This window comes from Prinia subflava, chromosome 1, assembly GCF_021018805.1.
Source record: "Prinia subflava isolate CZ2003 ecotype Zambia chromosome 1, Cam_Psub_1.2, whole genome shotgun sequence".
In the NCBI taxonomy this organism is placed as follows: Eukaryota; Metazoa; Chordata; class Aves; order Passeriformes; family Cisticolidae; genus Prinia; species Prinia subflava.
The window spans coordinates 147,897,579-147,921,214 of record NC_086247.1 but is presented as its reverse complement, the minus strand read 5'-3'; the positions used below and the strand labels follow the sequence as shown (position 1 = coordinate 147,921,214).

Here is a 23,636-nt window from a genome sequence, read left to right as displayed (position 1 = left end):
ACTGTTTTGGATTTTCAATACTAAGTAGGTCAACTGCAAATTTTTTAAATATATAGTTGTAAGTAGTTTGTTTCCAGACTTGAGAGATTAGGGCTTGCTAAGCCTCCAGTCCAAAAGCCAAGGAAAAGCTTGGAGCTGGTCAGGGAAAGCTGTGCAGGAACCCTGAACTGTGCATGGCCGAGCAGCAGGAGGCTGCTCACCTCCAGCAGGAGCACAGGAATTCACGACAAACAGCCCACACCGATTTGTTCAGGACGTGCAATTTATTTTAAATGACATTTTTTGTTCTCTTAACAAGTCTATGCTTGTGACCTGGATAAATCCACTCCATCCTGACAGCACTCCCAGTCACAAGTCCGCGTGAACAGTCCGCAGCGCAGGAACTCGGGAACTCTGCACACCCTTCACTCAACGGTTACAGAGGAAAAACACAGAGCAGGTTCTGACTGAAACCCAGGAATTCCCTTCCAAATAAAGCTGCCACTTGTCTCTCCTTCCCGTCACCGGGCACAAAGCAAAGCAGAGCTGCTTGGCCAGCCTGGAGTTCCAGTAGCAAAAACGTTTGGGATCACTCGCAAACAACTTCCCGAGCAAGAGTCAAACAATCCATTGGCTCCAAGGATCTCACGCCTCCTCTTAAGGTCAGCAGGTGAACATTTTTCACAAAAAAAACCAAAAAAAAAAAAAGTTGATATGGAGTAATCAACGAAAAATTATAAACAGAACATTTAAGGTTTGCAGCTATTTTATTTACAAGTATACATTTAACACAAAGAAACACTGATATCCAAGCCTAGTTAATAGTAGTGTAACAATATGCATCATTTTGATGATTATTCTAACCAACAAACTACACTGAAAAATTAATGCCAGTAAAATTCTTGGTCATAATATTAAGAAATACAATATATAAATTGAAAATATGATTGCTTAAAATTTGAAAATGGAAGTGAAGCCATTTGCACAGGAGTCAGAGTTTAACATAATCTGAAGGGAAAGGCTCCAAACCAACTGTTTATCTTTCAGGTTAACAGAAGAAAAAAAAAAATTAAAAAAAAAAAAGGAAAAAAAAAAAAAGAAAAAGAAGCATAGTTTATCCTTAAAGATAATGGGCAGTTTTGCTTCTTCAGGTAGAATGTATTCCCAGTGTTTTCAGGTTCTGCAGTGGAATTACATTACTGAGCATGAAGACTTCCCTTGTGAAGCTGCCCCATCGATTTTTTCTGCCTCCAAAATTATCCTCTTAAAGACATCAACGGCAGTCTGCAAAGAGAGAGCACACCATTAGCAGGGCAGGCAGGACTGCCCACTTACTGAAAGAGTAACTAAAAGATCGTTAGCAGTTCCACCAACTACATCAGCAGATAAACTACATCAGCAGATAAATGCACATCCAATGCTTATTCCCAAAGTGAGGAGGGCACACACAGCCATTTCAGTGTCAAAGGGAATGCACACCCCCATCCACAGCAATCCTCGCAGGGAGGGCAGGCACAAACTGAGCTCATCACTGTAAATCACCTTACTCTGCATGGGGAGCCTGCCCTGAGTGACTGACAGCACGGGAGGTTTGGATGCTGTGCTGCTCCGGAGAATAAAACAATCCCTTTGCTCTCAGTATCTTTAAGACAAGGAATAATTACAGAAAGCAGCAGATTTTTCAGCTCTCAACACTGACTTTGCTCAGCTCAGTATGAGGAGTGAATTTACTGCTCTTGATTTTCTCATTGTCCCTATGAGTTAGATCAGTATTGGACACGGTGCAAGGACACGAGCAGAAAGCACAGGCTGAACCAATATTAAACAATATCCTTAGATAAAGCCCTCCTGAGAGAAAAGGAGTTACATTTTAAATAGCCCAAACTGCATGACTAGAGCTTCAGTATGTGAATCTTCAGCTTGGAAGTCTCCTGACCATCTCACACTGCCATTTGCTCCAACCTCTGGCCATCCACTTCAGGAATTCCAAGCACAGGAAAGTATATTCATTATATAAAAACAGTCATGCTAGAAAGAGACTAAAAAGGGGGTTTTGTTGGTTTTAACCAGCAGGCTGAAGAGCAGCTTATGATTTATGGCTACATATTCTGATTTAACAGATGTTTTTCCACCTCCACAAGATATAATTCTTGACTGGATCGCTTCCAAATTAATCTCATTGACTGAAGCCCCACAGCAATCTTAACAAGATTAGACTTAATGTTAAAGTTTCCCACATTTATACTGTTTGTGCACAGTACAATCTCTGGAACTATTTCAAGTACTTCACCAGCTGGAAAACAGGGTATTCCTCCCTATAATGGAGTTTCCCACAGTCCCAACAGAACCTGACAGAAGTGGCTCGTTAGTTCAGTAATGATACAACACATTTCCTGGGCAAATTCAGACTTTAGGAGAACCATGGCCAGGACTGCAGTTGCTATCAAACTGCTTCCACTAATGAAGAGTTTCCCTTAATCAAAACCTGGTGATGCACTGATTTACAAACATACGGCACCGCCGTTTCCTTAGAGGAGAAATTTTCAATGGTTTCATTTTAATACACAAGTTCTTTTTGCCCACATTTCACAGCAGCCCTTAAAAAACCTCTACAATTTATTCTGTCAACCAAAGAGCTGCACATTCCCTGTCAAAGAAGTGCTGTTTGAAGCACAGAGATGTAGGTGTTCACACGGTTTGTTAATTCATTTCACAGAAAATACATATTCACTGGGAAGGTTTAATTACTGTCCTACAGTGAACGCTTCAGAATCTGTAATTCAGCTCAAACGTGCTCAAGAGTTTTAGACTGAGCATTTAAACAACACAGAAGGATGTTTCGTGACAAGGAATAAAGGATGCAGCCAGACTTTACATGCATGTGCCTCCATATGGTCCAATTATGGAATGTGGGTCACACCTAGCCCACAGGAAGCCATCTGGCTTTTCCCTCTACCTTTCTCCCCGAGCAAACAGAAGAGAGGCAACACCTGCTGCCCACAGCAGCGAGCAGGGGACACCAGAGGCTGCTGCTGCTGCTGCAGATGTGCCCTCAGTGTGGCAGGACAGCAGCTGGGGAGGCAGATTCCCTGCATGGCCAGCGAGCTGGGAATGTGCTGCCAGCAGCCAGCAGGAAGGTGCAACCACCCAAACCCAGCCCACGGTGCCAGAGTCACCCTTTGGCAACTGTTTTATTATTTCAGAGAGGAAACTCTCAGCTGCTCTCACTACTGGTTTATTCCAGCACAGAAATGGGTACAGGAATTTGAAGGATAGCCAGGTAAAAGAGGGCTTTTCTGCCACATCCTTTGCCAGTCCAAACATGTCACATCCCTGGATTCCAAACTACTCTGAAGCATTTACCAAGTGCATCTTCTCAACTCAAAGATGAAGCTGTCCTTGAAAAAAGACACACAACCAAGCAATTGCTTTTTAAGAGAGCTCCATTGTGGTAAGAAGCAAACTTTTTGCTACTTCCTTGCTCCTTCTGCAATTTATCTAAGGCATGATGAACACAATTTAGTTGCTTGTTAATTCCTAAATTCTTCCAGTAGAAGTTGGCTTCCAGCTTCATCTGGGTTTAAGACCACTTTGGATTTTGGTGGTATTTCCAAGAGTGACTTTACTGCACTGGTATTAAGGTGAAGCACTCTGCTACTGCCTAGGTGACACTGCACAGGGAATTCCACAAGAAAGAACTTGAAGTTTCTGAAGCCAAAGCAGTACAACATGCCTGGTAATAATTAAGCAGCTTGAGAAGACATGACAGTAACAGCCCAGCAGTCATCTCAGAGAGGTCTTTTCCTTTAAGTGTCAGGATTGCCTTCCCAAAGCCCAGGGATTTCCCTTGACTGATGTGCTGGTGATATGCAGGCTCCTCCCAAAGTCCTACCAGGTCACCCATGTCTGGAGGAGCTGGCACTGACTCAGATCTATCTGACCTTGAGAACTCCTGCCAGCCACCATCATTTATCATCACTGCAGCTTTGATCTTTGCCTCTCTCACTTCCCATCTACTCCAAGTCATGCCACTTCTGGAACATGTTACCTTTTGATAACTCTTGGCAGAATAGGCATAGTTTGTTTAAATTAACCTATAGAACTGTTTCTACTGGCCCAGTATAATTGGGACTCCTTGGACTCTCACAGATACTCCAAAAAGGATTTTTGGGGGGCTGGAGGGTTAGAGCAGGGAGGTAGAAAAGGGGGAAAAGAGCCTTTGCTATCAGGGACACGCCCTCTCCTCACCACTGTGAAGAACATGTACACAACAAATCTCAGACCAGCACATCTGAAATTGTCACATTTCTGCTCCAAATCCTCCAAATACAGATGGGCTTAGTTTCAGAGAGAATTAACAGATGTACCTTCAGTCAAGAAGGTTTGAGCTCTCTGCTCAAGTTCCAATCCCTCATCCAGTTTAGCTCACGCCTTAAGAATTAAACAGCTTTCTGTTAAGCAAACAGAAGCTGAAGCACTTTTGGAAGAAGTTTGGAATTAATCTGGATGATCAAGTTACATTTGCAGTACCAAGCTAGTACAGGTAATTATTTGGATGAACTTCAATGCAAAAAGTGCCAACAGACTCCTTTTCCCAGTAACGCTGGCTTACGCAAGGTGAACACAGTACCAGGAAAATGACAACACAGCTTGTTACCAAGGTCAAAACAATCCCTTTTTTACCTCCCAGATAAAACAGTTTCACAGTAAGAGAAGATGCCCTGTCCTGACAGAAGTCTGTGTGTCAGCTCTTTCGATCCTGTCAGATTAGGAGTTGGAGGAAAAAACCCAAACTAGTTCAGAAGTGCTCCTGGTCCAACTCACAGGGAGGGATGTTACAATGCCCGGTGTTTCCTCTTCCCCAGCACCCCACAGCTCCAGACTCCACACCTGGCTCTCAAAACTCAATCCTTCACCTCTTTAGAGCTGGAGATGTGTGAGGAGACTGAGGCAGCTGTGCCAGTGTTGGGCTCCTTCACTCTTTATTCCACATATCCCAAGCCTCCAAAGGAAACACGCCAGGGAGCCTGAGGGATGGTCCCACGCTGCAGGCACCCGCCTCAGAAGTGACATCTGATCTGCCAGACCTCTGAGGATGGACAAATTTACCAAGTGTATTATAGAGCAGGCATGAAGCAGGAATTGTATTCAGGCACCTGCCTCTAACAACCTGCTGCAAAATCCAGAGGGATGGAATCTACAGCGACCTGTGATCACCGTTCTGAAGGATCCTGCAGAGAGGAGACCTTTGACAGCCAGGATGCACAGGACCTCTGAATCCTTTTGGTGGGATTTGTACAGGACTGTCCAGGATTTTGAATATCTGACATACAACTGCTATTTTATTTCCCTGAAGGATATCATGTTTGAGATATAAACTCCAGCTGGCAGCTTAACTTAATACAGGAGCACAAATACATGGCAGTACAGAGGACTTTGTCAGTGCAGCAAGTTAACACACAGGACATACCAAGCATCCTACAAAGCTTGTAGCTTCTTTACATAAATAAACATAACCTTTTTATTCTTGGTTCAAGAACAATAAGAACTCCAGAAAAGTTACCAGTAAGCTATTCTTCTGCTGGATATGAATTGCTGTGGTGTTACACATTGTGAACATATGCCAAATGAAAAAGAGCACAGGCAACAGCTTTGCCTAATCCAGAAGTACTAAGTCATTTAAAGTAAAGGGTGGAAAAAAAGATCAGACATTTTTAACAGGTTTATTCTTTACACTGTCAATTTAATTTCCTTTGGTATGCATTTGAAGCTCTTCAGCATACAGAGAAGATATTGAGAAATTTCATGCTTCCCTCATACCCAGTTTTGACAAGGTTAACACACGTCTTAGCCAGAAACAGAAATACTGATAAACTAACTCCAAGTGTTCCATATCTGGTGGCAAAAAATAATCCAAGTTTTTCTTTCAGGGAAAAATCCAACTTTACTCAAGTAACTTGTAGAATTGTTGACCATAAACATCAGCCAAAATGATTACTCCCCCATTAGACAGACTGAGCCTGCCCAGCACCTTAAAACACGAGGTTCATCCTCTTACACCAACCCACTTCTCTGCAGCACACACTCCTGGCAGAGGTTTAAGGTAACCTTTTCCACCCACCCCAAGGATGTGAGTTTTAATTTGTCACTAAGTGTTCTGATATGTTCAGTGAAGCTGAACTTTCAGTTCTTCATTTCCTCCTCGCATTGACAGTTGCAGGGAAAAACTTGTGTATATAAACCTGAGTGCAGACAGCCGTTCTGCTTCCATCTACACAAAATATCTGTACAGTGCATGCAAATATTTTAGCTTCCTTTATTTAGTAAAACTCTGAGTCATCCATTACACTGCTATTTGAATAAAGTGACTCTTAAATCCATTACCTGATTTTCTTTAGCAGAAGATTCCAAGAAAGCTGCATTCCAAGATTCTGCTAAAGCTTTCCCTTCTTCATAGCTGATCACCCTGATCAGAGAAAGAAAAATATGTTTCTTATAACTTGCAGAAGAATTGGAATCTGATATGTCAAGAAATACCTCAGAGTACCAAAGCACTTAAGTGCATTGTAATAGGAATGTCTTGTGAAGTCTGATCCAAAGCATTTGCTTTTGGCTGCTGTCAAATGCATTTCTGGGCCAGGTAAAACTGCTCTGTGACCCAGAAGAGCAGTTGTCCCAAAGTATTGCTTTGTTTTCATAATCTGTAGTATCATCTGGTGTTGCTGCTGTGACAAACACACTTCTGTTACTTACTTTGAAAAAAACCCAGAGTGTTAAATGACTGTCCCTGGACCCTCACAGCAAAAATCAACATTACAACAGAAGTTCATGGCTCGTAGTTCACATTCTGGACACAATTCCTCTGCCAGTAACTTATTTTAACCTACAATTTGATTTTAGCTCTGGGAAGCCAGAACAAACCCAGCACATTGCAGCCACAGGAATGTGGGCTGCTGCCTTGCATTTCCCACATTCTGGAGTTCACATACCGTTCCATATGCAGGTCTTTTTTATTTCCAACCAGCATAATGGGTATTCTGTGAAAGAAAGTTCAGAACTTCAGAACAGTTACAGTATACTGAACAAAGTACTAGCAACATGCCTGCAATGAAATGAGATGAAAGTGTCACTACTTACTGGACTTTTCCCACCATATCCAATAACTTGCCATGGATAACTTTTATCACTTCAAAACTGCAAAATAAAGGGATGAAGTCACACATGCACTCTGATGTTTATCCTCAATACCCAATACACAAGCAATTAAATGCATATGTAGGTTGTGTTTAAAACTTATTCTATGTATGTACAACTACAAAGATGCTGGAAGTCTTACCCATTTGTGTAACAACAGCAAACTGGTCGCAGCAGCAGCAGAGACCAGCCTGAGCCTACCCTTACAGCCTCACCAGTTATGGTATTTGCAGAGATAAATAACATTACCCAGGACTGATGCATCTAACACAGAATCACCCCAAGTCCCTCCCACCTCTCATCTGGTTTGTATCTGCAGTGAGAAATCTAACTGCTGCAGTCCAATACCCCTGGATGAATATGTCAAATTAAAGCAAATTGGAAGAAAAAGTAATTAGTTAAGCAAGCTCCATCTTAAAAGAACACATTTTTTAATGAACATTTAGTTCATATATAATTATTATTTATGTAAAAGCCAAAAGGAGCCAAAATCCTGGTTTTCTATGGAAAGTGAGTAAACTGATCTGCAAGATGGCACTGAAAGAGTGATTATTCAAATACTCTTTGTTTGTTTCCCCACCACGTAGGTGAAGTTTGGATGACAGGAGGTAAGAAGCAGTACTGTAGAATATCAAGTGAAAAACCTCACTAAAAAAAAATCCACTGCATTTGACATTCAGTACTTTTGAGAACAAGCTATAAACAGGGTCGAAGAGCAGATGTTGCACTCCTCTGGTTACACTATGGAAAAAAGGCTGGTACATGAAGTGCATAACTTAAGAGAGGCTCAGGGATGAGACATGCAACCAGACAACAGAAAAGGGACCAAACTTTTCCAGTTTCCACGGTTGTTAGCTACAGGCAGTGTCTTGACTTGCACTGCATTTCAATTAGAATTGAAACTCTTAAAAATAGAGCAGCACTCAAACACACTTCCAGCTCAGAGCAAAGACCTGGTGCCTAAAAATACCATTCAAAGCAGTAAAACCTCTCACTTCTAGAACAATAAACTCTACCACATTTAAGATGGATTTTCTGTCAAGTAGGTCAATTTGTTTGACTCCAGCAATAATATTTGAGACTGTGTGGAACACAATGCTTTTCCATGCTTAGCTCATAGTTTCAGTGTATCCTATCAAGAAAACGAGTCCTTTGTAAACAGAAGTGTGACTTAGTCTGGCACATTGCTACTGGTAACTCAAGCAGGATACTACAGATTGCACTGTGGAAAATGTGGAACCAATGAAAGGACTTTAGGGACACAAGGAGCTTATGCTGGAAGAGTATTAGTGAAATTTTAGTCTTGAGAACTCATCTTGGATGCTCACAGTTATTAAGAAAATAAGAATTGAATGGAGCGTGGCTGTGACAGAGTCCAGAGGCATCGCTACAAACAGAACTACGTGACCCTGCAAACTGAAACAATAAAAATGCTACCAAAAAACCCCATCTGCTACAGACCACAAAACTGTTTCTCAGTCTGAAGCAAGGAGAAAGATCTTGGCACCCTATCCACAGGCTAACTGAATCCCTAGGACAGTACAATCACTATTTCCTTTCCCCTATTCGGTGTGTTGTTTCCAGCTAAGATAGAAAAATGCCACACCACAGCACAGCACCCTGGCGAGCCCTTGCCTGGGGCTCCTGTGTACAAGGCTGCCACGTGCTCTTGAACCTGGGCTCTCCATTGCCTCCCTTTGGGTGCCTATCTGCTTGTCTAAGATTGTTCACAAGCCTCCTTTTGTAGTGAAAATACTACGAATAAAAAGCTGATCTTTGTTAACAGACCAAGGTGGAAACCGCAGAAGTGCTATTTAAACTCCAACACAATTCTGACACAGAAACGAGTTGCTAAGAACTGCCAGGAATGAAACTGGCTTGGCCAGTTAATGTTCTAGAAAGCTTTCCAAATTAATAATGTTGAAAAGAGCAAGGACAAAAAGGAGCAAGGACTGACCAGTCCAAAAATAGCACCATCACATCAAACTGTGAAACTGAGATTTGGAAAGTGTACGATGTCCCTTCCAGTTCTGTCAAGCAAATGGGTTACAGCAAACAGCTCAATGTGTGAAATACAAAAAAAACCCCATTGCTAGCTGTCAGATAAATGTGTTACACAAAATCATGGAACCTAGCAAGATACAAAATTGGAATTTAATTAAGCTGAACTAGAGCAAAAGCCTTCTAGTGACCTTGCTGCTGAGAGCCTGGGAATATGAAAAATGTAGGGCATTAGCTTTCATTCAAGTCACATTTAAACTTCCCAGTGGAGGTTAGCAGGGAAGCTGATAACTTTAAAAAGAGCATTTCTATTAAGTCTGCTGTCAAAGCTCTCGCCCAGCTGGATCAATATCTGGATCAATACAGGCACTTTGACAGAAGTCAGGACAGATGACGACTGTGATCTCATTGTCTGGGCAAGTCATCGAAGCTACCAGAGTACTGTGAAAGATCTTTCCTATCACCTAAACACTGTCTTGACACGGGACATAAGGAATTGAACAAGACAGGACCATGGACACTTCAAAATTTTAAGGAAGAAACAACAACAATAAAAACTTGGAACAAACCAATGAAGATGAAATACTGATGAAGACTTTTGACCTACAGCCTTAACTCTGTCTGTCCTGTTTGTATTCTTCCATAACTTGGTTTAACAGACTGAATGCTACCACAGAACATGTGTTCAATTCTTCACCTGGTGAGCTCAAGACATCATGAGGCAACAACAATTGGAGTGGCTGAGAAAGAACATGTCCTTTAGCTGCCAAACAGGGAACAGCACAGGTGGCAGAATCCTCTGAGTGATGCACACTGGTTTCAGTCTAAGGCACTTCTGTCCTCACAGCACCCATTTATCAGTGAACTTTTTTGTATTTGCTTTAGGAGTGGAGCATTGCCTACTCAAGGCAGAGAATACTGACTCCTACTTCATACAGGTTACTCAGTACCAACACTGAACTTCTAACTAAAAAACCCAGACCCAACAGAGTTTGGGGGTTTAGTATCTCTAGACACACATAAAAGCCTAACATGTGCTTGCCCTTCTCTACTTCAGAAGTGAAGATGAAAACCAAGAATGAAGAACTGTGAAATCTGTTCAACATGAAAGACCTTGCAAGCAGCAGAAGTTTATAACCAGATTGTATCCTTCCTTTGAGAAGGAAAAAGAGCCAACAGGCAAGTTGCTTTACCTGTATTTTATGACAGTCTATCACAGAGCTTGAAACGACCAGTTCTGTTTGATTCAGAGGAAAATACATGAAACACTTCAGCACTTGTAAAAAGCTCATCAGCTGCCTTGAAAGGAGAAGGGAAGCATCAACTTCTCTTGTACTTGATGCAACTGAAAGGTCTAAGGTCTTAATCTTCAAACTTTCTTCAAACAGAAATTTCAGAAAATATTCAGCTGACCTAATAAGGATGCTGTACAATATTAGAAAATCAGCACCTGTTCAAGGATAAGCAGTATTTAAACAAAGCAAGATGGCCAGAGGAAGGGAGGAAATAACAGAGATGACAAAGCCATCCAAAGGCTGATGTGTCTCACATGATTCCAGGTACGATGGACTATGGACAGGGAACAGAAGGACAAGAAGGATACTCTGGAACAACCTTCAGGGAGGATTATTTGCTGCTGCACACCATGAGAGGGTCTACAGTCTGAAAGTCATCTACTGCTGCTTATATGAATATTTCTATGATTAATTAATCATTAATATGGTTAATTTCTATGTATTAATCAATACAAGAAGTCAGAGGAATCTCAGTACTGTAAAAGCTACAAGGCTGAAGGATTGATCTTGCAACTAAATGGGTATTTCATTTAAATGTACAGTGCCCTTCAGCTTCGTATTTACATCTGCCTTTGTGTCTGATGCAAGAGCAATGAACTCCACTTATTTCTGAAATGATCCTTTGTACTTTCACTTACACCTCAAAACAAAGCAGTTTACCACTGTCTCATTTCTTACATGGTACCTTGCACTTTAGCCTGCAATGTGCCTGTGACATTTGGGTCTGAGAGGAAATTTCTGAAAAAACATTAGTATTCACTCCTACTATACTTCTAAGGGAGAGAGATTCATTGAAATAATCACACATAAAATATAGCAGAGGCAGGAGCTAAACCCAGAAAATATTTAAAGAGAAGAATACAAACAGATTTTATTACCTTTTTATTGACGTGACTGAATAAACAAGAATGTAGCCATTGATGTCTATGGAGTACGTCTGAGGAAATATGGAGTATTCATCCTGTGGAAGGAATATTGCATTGCAAATTAAGGGTGCCATAGTTCAGACCTTGATGCCATCACATCACATCACATCAGGTAAGTTGGTCATACCTCTAAGACATTTTGTATAGTTAGTACTTTCACAATTTTTTCATCATAATGTCATATGCATCATCCTTACCAAACCAAGAGAAAGCTAAAAGTCCATCTGTAAACTCTACAATTTAATCTACAGCTTTTACGGTTTATTCCCTGTAAGACTATGGATGAGCTGAAGCTCTTCCCAATCCTCTTACTCTCCTTAATTATCTGTTTGTATTAGTACAAAACATCTACTCTGTCTCACCACTAATTAGCAATTGTGCCTCTTATCTTGCTGGTGATACATCTCAAAATCTTAATTTCAACAGCTGACAACAGGATCTAGCAGTTTGTAATTTCAAGTGATACTGATCATATCTAAATAACCTACAGAATGGGGTACAAAGTGAATAACCGTGGCTTACTAACTAATGTTCACCAAATGCAAAAAATACAGTTATTAGTTGCTTTATGACAACTATAAGCTTACATTATAGGATAAGTATTTACGTAAATTTAAAAAAAAACCAGACAAAACCACCAGAAACTTACTCAGTGAATTTATTACCCCTCTAGAAAAGGGACTGACCAAATAGGCAAACAAAACAGACTGACATATTGCAGGCAATGCAACACAAATATTATAAATCCAATGTTAAAAACCTGTTCCAACAGATACTCCCAGGAAATGTTTCCATTTTCACAAGAGTCAAACTTCCTAATGTACGAGTTCTCAAATTGTTAAACCTGTGCCTTTGAAGATGTTAATTTTAGCTGGAGATCAAATAACCTCTCTGTTATTGTCATGGCTGAACAGATGGAGCAGCGCAATCACACAGCTTAAATCTAGACAGCCAAAAGGAATCAAACTTCCCTCAATGGCAGAAGAGGGAAAACTCTTTATAAATCAACTACACAGATCCAACCAAAAAAAAGTTTGAAAGAATAACACTTGGCAAAGCTGCCCTCATTTGCCTTTATTGCTACACACTGAGGGCAGCCCTCTCCCATCTTCTCTGAAATGTCAAAGTGCCACTCCAGTTGGATGTGAAATCCCAAAGTCAACAGAGCAGGGATCAGAGCTAAGTCTATGTAAAAAAAGGTGAAAGTGCAACTCTGCAGTGGCTTGACTTTACCAGGAATTTCCAAGGACTGCCCCAGCTGGAATTTGGTGTTAGGTAAGATTTCCTTTTATACCCCTCTTCTGTGACCCTACATCAAGAACCCTGTTGAACAGAACTGCACAAACCTCAGTAAATAACCAGGAAAGAAAAGAGGCACAGGACAGAGGAGGAATACCAAGAAAAATAAGTGCCATAATCTCAACCGTTCCTAATTTATGATTATTTTTAGCTTGTTAGGAGACGGAAGGAAAGCTGCTATGCTCAGTGCAACTCAGGGGTCAAATTAAGAAATTTGTCAAGTGATAAAACAATGTTGCTACAACTTTTCAAGCCATAGCCAGGTTTTTAAAAGCATGTAACAAATCTGCAATACAACACTTGATGTGGTCTATACACATGAGGACTCCCTACGGGCCATTAAGCAAGACAGACTTGAGAAAGAAATCTGCCCAAGCCACACCTTCCATAGCCCAACATCATCTCTCCCCTCTAACTCCGTGTGCCAGAAATCAAAGTTCAAATCATCCCATGAAAAATTAAATCTGAAAATAACCACAGGCTGGGAAAGAAGCTATTTAGGTTCCACAGTACTGTACAACATTAAATCAATCCTCAGCAATAGAGGTATGTTAGTGGTGAGTCACACTGCCTTCCCAGAAGGCAATTCCCTCCTCAAAGAGGAATTTTTCTTTTTTCCCTACGCTACACGATCGGAGCTGTAACGCAGTGACACCGATGGAGCTCATCCTGCTGCTCACACTCCTCAGCCTGCCCCTCTCTCTGCCTCTCCTCTGCAGAGCATTCCCCATCCAGCAGTTCTGCCCCAGGACGTGTGGCAGTGCTGTGTTTGGACACGTCTGAGCAATTACAGAGGTTGCTGATGAGCACCAAGGGCTGACACCACATAAATACAGCATAGCTATTCCCCAGTCACACAGCTCTCTTCCAAGAAAGCAATCAAACATACCTAGAAAGTTACAACTCCTCTGAACACTCTCCCAGCTATGAGCAGGCATCCTGCAGCTTTAAAGCCTTAAGTACTGGCAGTGCACTTTACAACACTAACATTGTTTAACACTACCCTTAGTTTGGAAAAACCCAAAGGCATAGTATGAGATCATGGAAGGCAAGAGCATGTAAGCAAAAAAAAAAGAATTCAGGATAAAAATACAGGGGTTTAGTGGTCCCTGATGAGGTTTTTTTCCTAATATAGAGTCTCTCCAAAGATGCATGGGCCCAGCTAAGCAGCTCTGTGTAATGAACACCCGTACCTGTAAATAATGAGCACCTGCACTCCCCAAAGCTCCCAGCACGCTGCAGGTGCTCCCTGCCTCCTCCCTCCCTGTCACGGAGCTCAACGCACACGTGAACCACCACGCTAAAATGCAGACAAACTGCAGCATTTATTGCTAACTCAGTAAGTACCACCCACATGAATCTGTCTGCTCCCCATGCCTGCTCCATGGATACAAGTCATGGTGGTGTAGCTGGGGCAGACAAATATGAAAAAGCCATGAAAAATTTCCCCATGGTTTACTGAAGTGCCATTTTTCATTCAAAGCAAGACTGCTCATTTACTCTGTAAATATCACAAGCTACTGATGAACTTCTGGGACATCAGAGTTCAGGTAGTTTCCTCTTCCCCTTTTTAGACATTTATTCAATAGATAGGAAAAAAAAAAAACCAACCCAGTAACAAAACACAAACCAAAACCTTTAAATAAACACTACAGAAGTTCTTAAGTGACTGAACAAGTCAGGATAATTTTAAGTTAACTTTCACCTCTGAATGCACAGTCACTACTAATTTAGCTCAACAGCAGTATGAATACCTGTTGTTTTAACTTGGAAGAAAGATTCAAAGACAGAAACTTACCTGGCCAGCAGTGTCAACCAGCTGAAGATGATATTCTTGGCCATTTACTGTGATCAGTTTTGTAAAAGCTAGAACAAACAAGAAATACATAAACAGGTCAGAATTACACACAAAGAAGAGATCAGATGTCACTCATCTGTGCTATCATCAGCCAAGGCATGAAGAAAAAGAACTCCAGTTACAGGTTTTTAAGTAGCAATAAAAGGCTAAGCAGGTACTGTATTTTTAACTAGTCTGTTGCAGATAGCAAAACTCAGAAATTTAAGATTTCAGATGATTCTCACATTGGATGCAGCAGTTTCTTCTTTGCACTTTTAAAAGGAAAGAGGGAATAAGAGGAATAAAAAGGGGCATTTGCAGGCATTTCTACAAGATCCAGACAACTGTAATTTGTGGTAACACAAGACACTTAAATTCAATTGGCATCAAAGCTGAGTTTGAACTAATTATAGGATCTTTTCCTTGCTTTTCAAGCAGTTTAGCAAGATCAATTTCCTAAATGTAAACACCATGAAGTAAGTGATCTGGATTGAAAAAAAGGAAAAATCTTTGGGGGCTAAAACACACAGAACTTATGATTATATTAAACCTAAATGATGACAATTAGCTAAGTTCATCGTGTTGCTTTCACATTTGCTGCAGCTACCAGCCTATGCAGTCCCCAGTCACAAAGTACATTCAGTCCCTAAAAGTGATGAGAATTGCTGCTCTTCCCTAGATTCATGAAATGCCAATGCTCTGGGAGCTGAGGAATCTTACTCAGTGTTTGTGTTATGCAACTGCAAAAGCAAACAGTGTCACAGCTCCTGCAGGAATAATGTCCCAACCAGAGCACACAAAGCCGGCTCTGGAGGTCTCATGTGGCCTTCGAGACACACTCCAAACACCATTGCTGGACAGAAATGATACACTGAGTAAAATCTGTGTTATCCTCTAGTTGGGGTGCTTTTCCCAACTAGTACCAGTTCTCAGAAACCTCCTCTGCCGCTGCAGTGATGAGCAGGGAAACAGAGTCACATGAACAGGTCACTCAGGTGAGCTGAACTGGCCAAGGGCTTCCCAAAGCTGCCCAGCTGAACGTTCCTGACCCCACTGTGCAGTGCCTGCCCACACCTGAAGGAGATGGAGTTGGCCAACCTTCTTCCTCCCAGCCAAAGCTCGTCACTCTGTCAAGTCCCCACAATATGAGCATTATCTTGAATAAGTGGGCTGAAATAGCTGAAACTGGAGGTTTCAACCCACCTCATAAATCAAATCCTTGAAAAAAAGGAGCAGTTCAAACAGCAAAGCCAGGCTAACAGTGTCTAAATCAACAGTGTAAAGTGTACCTATAGTTTCCATTACAAAATCAGCAACTGGCACTTGAAATGGAGCCTCAAAGAGAGCTCCTGCCTTTCCCTGGTTATCCCCTAAGAAAGTTTAGCACGTGTGCTACCCTCAGATCAGTCTAAATGCTGTTGTTATTGCTGCACAAAAGTTTTAGGTTATGAAACACAGATCCACAATGGCTTTTTGCCTTGGATGAATGCTATGATAGGGACAAACTTTGAACAGATGTTAGCAGGCAGCGTTGCTATATACAATATCACTGCTTGCAGTCAGAGGGAAAACAGACTCCTCTGGAGACACACTGCATTTACAGGTGTGTGCAGCTAACAGCCTCTCCAGTATCTTCACACTCCACATACACATCAAAGCACTCTGCAGTCAAAGTAGCTTCAAGGGCATCATGAAGTTAATATTTAAAAAGGGACAGATGGCAGGTTTTTTCAGACTATTCTAGAAGCCTAGAAGAGGCACAGCAACGATGTCATCATCATTACTGAAAGCAGAGTGTGACAGAGACAGGAGAAGTGAAACAGTGAAGGAGTCACCACAGCCTGGTGAGGAGAGCTGTTAGTGCAGTGCAGAGCCTTGCAGCACTAAGCAGAGCCCACTGTGTGAAGACAAATCTGCTTCAGTGATGTCTCAACTAATGACTTCCATTTCTTTGCTGAAGCTTTTTAAAAACACTCCTGGTTAAGAATTTAATTTTGTGAAAAGCCTTGATCCAGCCTAAGCGTTCACTTCCATAACCTATCATCCTGGGACTTCTGCTGTGCTTGTGCAAAAGACAAACAACAATATGATCCCTGCACAATTTGCCTCTTCCTGGTAGGCCAAGGACACTTTCCAGCAGACCTGACCCGACAGTAAATCATAATGTGAGCATCTCCAAACCATGCTCATCAACTGGAACACGGATTTTGGAACAGGACATTCTTACACCTTGCAACATGTAACTCTAGTGATCATTGTTACCTGAGATCAGGTACATTGCAATTAGACCAGCATGAATGAAATGATTTGCACGTGCAGCTCAATGACAGCTGCTGTGGAAACAAGCCATTATGATAAAAAACCCCCAAACAACAACAGGCAAAGAAATAGAGGCCTTCAGATCAACAGTGGTACTGAGGAGAGGTACAAGAGTGCTGTAACATTATTGCCATAATATGGCTGGTAGCTAAATACAACTACCTCACAAGAGTTCCTTGGTTAGCACCTCCTGCATCCCTTTCCACTCGCCTGCATTCCAAAGCCAGTGCCTGCCACTGATCTACCAGGACATCTTTCACAACACTGAGATGTGGGATGCAACAGAGCTATTTTTAGTTTTCCTCAAAGCCTCACTTGCACCCCTTAGAAGGCTGCTCACCAGCAGCTCCTGAGCAGAAGCACAGTTCAGCTTCCAGTGCAGCTGCCAAGGTGTGTGTAGAAGTTTAGCCCTGAACCTTCTCTGTCAGACTCATCTAAACCTACAGGAGCCCCCTCCACAACTAGTAGGGGTTCTCCAGCCCCCTGCCCCTTTCTAATATGCCTCTACTCACATTTGTGTTAAAAAATCATGGGATGGAGGTAAGAAATATGAGGGAAGATGTTCCTTTTCTCAGGGAGCTAGTGAGGCCATTTAGGGAGAAAGGAAGACCACAGAGCTGTGAAACACTGCTAGAAGGCCTTCTAAAACTCAAACCCAACAAAAATCAAAAAGCTTTGAGGCAGGCAGGCTTTGAAGGACACATTTGAGACCTGGGCAGTCAAGTCATCTACTTTGCAACACAAGACATCACTGCAAAGATGATGTGAGGGGAGTTAAGTGCACATCTTCATTACCTGTTCCTTCTGACCTATTTGAGTTTCAAATTCAGGTTCTAGTTTTTGTTCCTGTAAAATTGTTGCATTTTACTTTGCACTAGTCTTAGTTCCTGTGAGCTGATCTGCCTGCAGTGCCCCATCCAGCCCAGTGTGCACACAGACTCCCTGCACACACTCCCGTTCTCTGAGGATCCTTCTTCTTTCCAACACTCCTGCAAGCAGTAGTTCCACTCGTTTCTCAACCTGGCTGTCTCAAGAACAGCCACCCATTGAGATGTCACTCCAGCTGGGCCCTTCTGACAGGGAAAGTCTCTTTCCTGAAACAATTATCTCTTACCTCCACTGCTGCCATAAAAGGATACAAATTATTCTTCCTGACACACAAGTTTAGAAGAAGCAACTGAATTCAACATGCTCCTTGCTTATGTAATACAAGGAAAGGAAAATGTAGCAGTGAAGCTGTCCTAATCTTCACAAACACTAAGCAAAATCTAAAGCACCTTATTTTTTTTCTTTTTATTACTTCCAAAGGTAGCGATTTCCACACTTTAAACCTGAAATTTCTAAAATATTAGTTCTTACTCCTATTACTCAAGGCTTATGAACTACACAGCTTGTTCCTGTAAGAGCTTGACTACAGCTTGCCTTACATACAATTTAGCTTTGCAGTCAACATTTTATGCAAGTTTTATTATTTGAAGACAAAAATTAGAAAGATTGCATTACCAGCAGTACTGCTGGTACCCCTTCTTCACTGCTGGTAGAATCCTGTAACAAATTATCAACAATAATTTTCTGGAGAGGAAACAGAAATCCCATAGGCTGGACTATCCTTTCCCACATATTTTTTTCATTTCCAAGTTTTGTTACATGTGTACACCCAACAACCAGATGAAACTGAAAAGGTTTTACAACTTACTAGAATGCCCTATAAAAATGCAACATTCTTCAACATTGTCCCTAGTACAAGAATCTGGAGTTTTCAACCCTTTTTGCCAACATTGTCCAGCAAATGTGAAATCACGAGTTAGGAAAAGTTTAAGAGCTGATCATGTACTTTGCATCTTATGACCCTACATAGAATCAGAAACAGTGCTGGGAGTGTCCAAAGACTTCACTGAACAAAGACTTATATTTAGAAAAAAAAAATTAATGTATTACATTTTTAGGTCAGAAGAATTATTTTATGCTTAACCCATCAAAACTAGTTTCACATCCATCTTAAAAACTTTTCTATAAGATTAAAATTTTAGTGTTAAATTAAAATGTATTCTCTTGTCTGTCCCTCACAGAAGCATTTTTAAGACATTATCTATCAGGCCTTCTGAGGCTTAAAGATGGGACGGATTTCCCACTGTTTTGAGCCCCAGGGCATATATTTTATCTTTTCAACCTTTACTTCCCAGCAACGTTTTCTGATGTCAGAAGGACCCTTCAATTCTCTACCTTTAAGAACGCAAATTCCTTCAGCCATGCCACAGATCACAAGACTTACACCAAATGAATAATGTTGTTTGTTTTCCAAACAAGAAAGAAATCAAGTGAAAAGTTAAGGCTTTTCAAGATGCCCCCTCCCAACAAGTCTTCATGGCCAGGACATGCTCAATGCTTTGAACTCAGATCAAGCAAACAGTGCAGACTAGGAGAGTCAAATACAGGCAAAATTCATCTACAGTGTATTTTTGTATAGTTCAGAAATGCTGAAGTTGTGAGACAGACAACCACAGAGTTACCAACAGCAGCTACAACAGGTAAAGGATGAAACACAACAAATCTTGTACCAACGTGTCAAAATCCTACAACAAGACACAGACGACTCAATATTTTGTAGAGGTTTCGACCCCATCTCTCTCAATCTTTATTCATTCACATGTAGCTGCATAAAACTAAAAGATTACTTTAAATAATTTGTATTTATATGGCACAGACAGTGAAAAATAACCTGTCCTAAGTGACATTAAGATTTAAAACACAGAAACTTAAACTCCAGTATTTTGCTAGTAACTTTAATTCAAGATACACCTGGTTTATAATTCAAAGTAAAAAAGGCTGATGCAGTGTTACTACTAATGACATTTGTATAACAGCTAACATTCAGACCAAGGGCCAAATTATCCACTCTGACTTGCTAAAGCAAATTTAGAGTTTCTCAAAAAGTAGCATTTGAATTTTAATTCTAAGCAACAAAATAATCCCAAACCCTAAAACATCCTGATAGCTACTGATCTGTAATTATATATCACGTATATATATCCAAAAAAATCTTTCTCTGCTGATTGCTTCATTCAAATTTCCAGAGTATCACACAGGCTTAACATCTGCTGCAGAAGTTCAAAACACTACAAATGTGTGCCACAACACTGCATTTCAGAAGTCATTAAAATACAAGAACCCCAGGGTTCCATGATCATGAAATCACTTTTATTTGCCACACGACTAAAATAAACCAACATGATCAAGTTAGCCCAGCACTGCAGTTGTTCAGTACTTTATGGCCACTGCAAGCTCAGAAAGAGGTGGCTGGATTGCAGTGAATGCCAGGTAACCTCTGAAATGACTTTTTGCGCTTGGCAGCATTTTTAGCATTAGTGTCTTTACTCACCTGCTATGCCAGCTACTCACAAAGACACTAAAATATTTTTAAAAAAACTACTAAGAGAAAAAACCCCACACTTAAGAAGTCAAATACCCAGTATTTACAGCAAGGTGATCGTGTACCAGCCTTGTTATCCAGCTGCTGGAAAGGAATAATTAAAGATTATCATGTTATCATAGCCACATAGTCTACCTTCTAAGGTAGTGGTTTTATCCTGATGGGTATTGCTGGCTTTCTGTTCATCTGAATATACTGATCCTCTGTGAGACTCTGGAATACTTGTACTTGGTGACACATTTTCATATTGTGTGATATAAGGAATTTAGACTGCCCCAAGTACATTGGGGGAAGCAGATGCTCAACAAGACACATAAAATACAAGGAGGTTCACTTTAACCAGATTCATTAGGTGTCCCTTCATTTTAGTGTTAGAAGTTCAGCTGTTTGGAGAAATACGCACACAGTGATTTCCATGCTGCAATAATGTAGCACTGGCTTAAAAGAATAAGAAAACTTCTGAGGTAATTATTGGACTTTAATGTTAATATGCAAATACCGACGTAAGTTATATGTATAACTCCAATGGCTTCTGATACAAGTTAGTTTGGCACAGGAGAGGAGCTGGGCAGTTATTTACTTACTGTTCTCTATGGTTGGATCATATGAATCAACAAACTGTCCTTCCACAAACTGGATCGTCAGTGACGATTTTCCTGTAAAATAACAGAAAGAAAAATCTGGAATGAAACAAATCCTTCAGGTTGTTATCACTTCACTGCTTACTAGCAGATACACTAATTTTCTATCTATCCAATATGAGCTCCGTGTGGTTTGTTTAAACTATCTATACATGACAACTGACCTATTTTTTATTTAAGTGCCTATTTCTAGTAACTGGGTCTCCTGAACATATAAAAAGCAGTGCAAAAGCTAGTAGGCATGTGTTCTGCTTTTGTCTTAACAGGGCATAATTTAATTGACTCCTCCACTTTAAAATAAATCTAAAAGCAGCAGTGCACAATCCTCACAGAACTAAATTTGACAAACTGATATACTTGGAACGTTTTTGTGTCAAGAAGGAAGTAAAATTCAAAATAATTTTCAGTAACCACAGAGAAAACTTGGACAGAATTAGCCAAATTTTGTTTTACTAGGAGACTGGACAGATTTTCCATGACAAAAGGATGACCTCAAAATTCTTGAGACCAATATGTTCTCCTATTAATCCTCCTACTGTCATACCAAAACAGACCAGTGGATGCTGTATTTTAAGAAGTGACTAAGGTGGTACAATTGGATTTTTCTTTAAAGCAATTAAACTGCTACTTTAACAGACAACATTCCCCATTTCACTTAAAGTGTAATGCAAAGCACCGAACTTAGTATCAGACTGAAAAAATGAGAACTTCTTTAGTCTTCAAAGATTTCACAAGATGATGAATCACATACATTAACCATAAAAAGCACCTTTAAAGCTCTGCAACTGAAGACTTCTCAAAGCATTACTGAAGCCTTAACACAATTTCCATTACAGCACATCATCTACATTTGGGAATCTCCTAGATCCTATTACATTATGTTTACTGGACAAACACCCTCGTACAAAGATTGCCAAGTGCATTAGCTGCTTTTGGACACGAGCACATTCTTCATGCTCCTTTATACGCTTTTCAAATCATCAAGAAGCACAAACAAAACACAACCTCAAGTTAAAATTTTGACTCAAAGCCACCTGACTCAGTAGAAACCTATCAAATGACCTCTTAAGTAACCAACATTGTGGTGGAAATATACAGTATCATTGTTTTCACGAGTAAATTGCTTTGGGGAAAAACTGCCCTCTTCCAGGACTCAGAAAATGTTCTTTCCTAAGCATTCCTTCAGGAGATACTAAAAAAACCAATCTTTCATTTCATTTTCTGCCATGCCTACCCCTTTGCCATCTCCTATCAATTATGACAGTTTATTCAAGAAATGATGCTATAAAAAAATTCCAGACAAACCTCACAAAGACCAACCATCACCAAGGTTTCATCAAGTTGCTTTTTCTAAAATCCATTTCTTAAGCTACCATTTTCTGGTTTTACCTAACACCACAGCTGAAGAAGGTGTCATGCTCACAGTGCATGAGTTGACAGAGGACATTTCACTTTAAACTTTGTTGCTCCAGCAAGGCACACACACACTGCACCTCCAAATCATTCTAATAAAGTCAGATTAAGGATTGAAACTCCCTCCCAGGAACTTTCTGAAACTGTGTATTTTGGACACCATTTAGAAAGTGACCAAACTTTCAAGCTATTTCTCCTTCAGCTATAAACTTAAGAAGTTGCTACCCAGAGTTCATGCTCCCGGATTCTTTGCCAATACCAGCACATTAAACACTCCATTTTAAAAAAACAGTTTAACTACCCCTATATTAGGCTATTAGATCTTCAAGATACGAGAGCTAAGTTCAGTAAAGATCACCATTGAACTTTTTTTCCTGCTAAGAAGGATTCTGAACTAACTGAAAGACTTGACTGCTGCCGCCTGTCTGTGCTAAGCCTGGAAACTGAATAGCAGAAAGAAGTCAGAGCCAACAGAAAATGCTGCATTTCACACCCAGCTGTATTAATTACTGCTTTCCTCCAACAGTGAAAGAGGAGGAAACAGACAAAATCAGTGTTCCAACACTCTCCTCCTAAATTCCTCCAAGCTTTATAACAAGCCTTCCTGTAATGATGTGTTCGTGATCACGATAGGAAGCCTGCTTTCTTCCATAAGGCACAGGGAAACTCTCCAGTCTGGGATTCAGCACCCAACCCCAAGGCTTCCATGGAGATGAGAAATCTAAACCCTGAGTCATTAACACCCTGCCGCCCATGTGTCTCAGCCCATGAGCAAGCAGCAGGCAGAGCCCTGTGACCAACAGCTCGGCTTGAACTTTGTCCCACAGGCCTTTTATTCCAGGCCTTTGACCTATGCTCATGGACAGAGCGGAAAATCAAGTTGACAGTTCAGCTCCTATCTGCTCTTGTCCCAGGAAGATCAGGCAAGGCTTTCAGCAAGGATTGCAACACAAACACAGCGTCCGTGAGGCCAAGGGACCGCACGCAACCGCACCTGCCAATAAACCAACTCCATCCAGAGCAGGGCAGGGAGGACACGGAGTCTGGATGTGCAGGCACCACGGGCACACTGCAGCCCCAACAGCACTGGGGAGTCTGACACCAGCAGCAAAGGCTTGATTAGCTGATTACTCAAGGGTGCACACCTCCAAGAGGCTCAACTCTAATGTGCCTCCTTTGGAACGCAGACACACATTTTTGCAGTTTGCTAAGCTTCTCCTTGTAGCATCCTTCATGCTGGTAAATTCAACATTTCCACTGTATCTGAGTTTTAAGAAAACAAACACATCCACTGCGACCAAA

The 23,636-nt window shown here is 41.0% G+C and overlaps 1 protein-coding gene across 1 annotated transcript in view; it reads right to left on the bottom strand.

Moving 5' to 3' along the window:
* Positions 1–244: 244 nt before the first annotated feature.
* Positions 245–23,636, bottom strand: part of RHEB (Ras homolog, mTORC1 binding) — a 39,063-nt gene continuing 15,671 nt past the window's right edge. The window contains exons 2-8 of the mRNA XM_063416219.1: positions 20,865–20,936; positions 14,493–14,560; positions 11,348–11,430; positions 7,117–7,173; positions 6,969–7,016; positions 6,364–6,445; positions 245–1,263 (exon numbers count right to left, since the gene is read on the bottom strand). Coding sequence (XP_063272289.1) covers positions 1,171–1,263; positions 6,364–6,445; positions 6,969–7,016; positions 7,117–7,173; positions 11,348–11,430; positions 14,493–14,560; positions 20,865–20,936 — 503 coding nt within the window. The 3' untranslated portion in view covers positions 245–1,170. The remainder of the gene's footprint in view (positions 1,264–6,363; positions 6,446–6,968; positions 7,017–7,116; positions 7,174–11,347; positions 11,431–14,492; positions 14,561–20,864; positions 20,937–23,636) is intronic.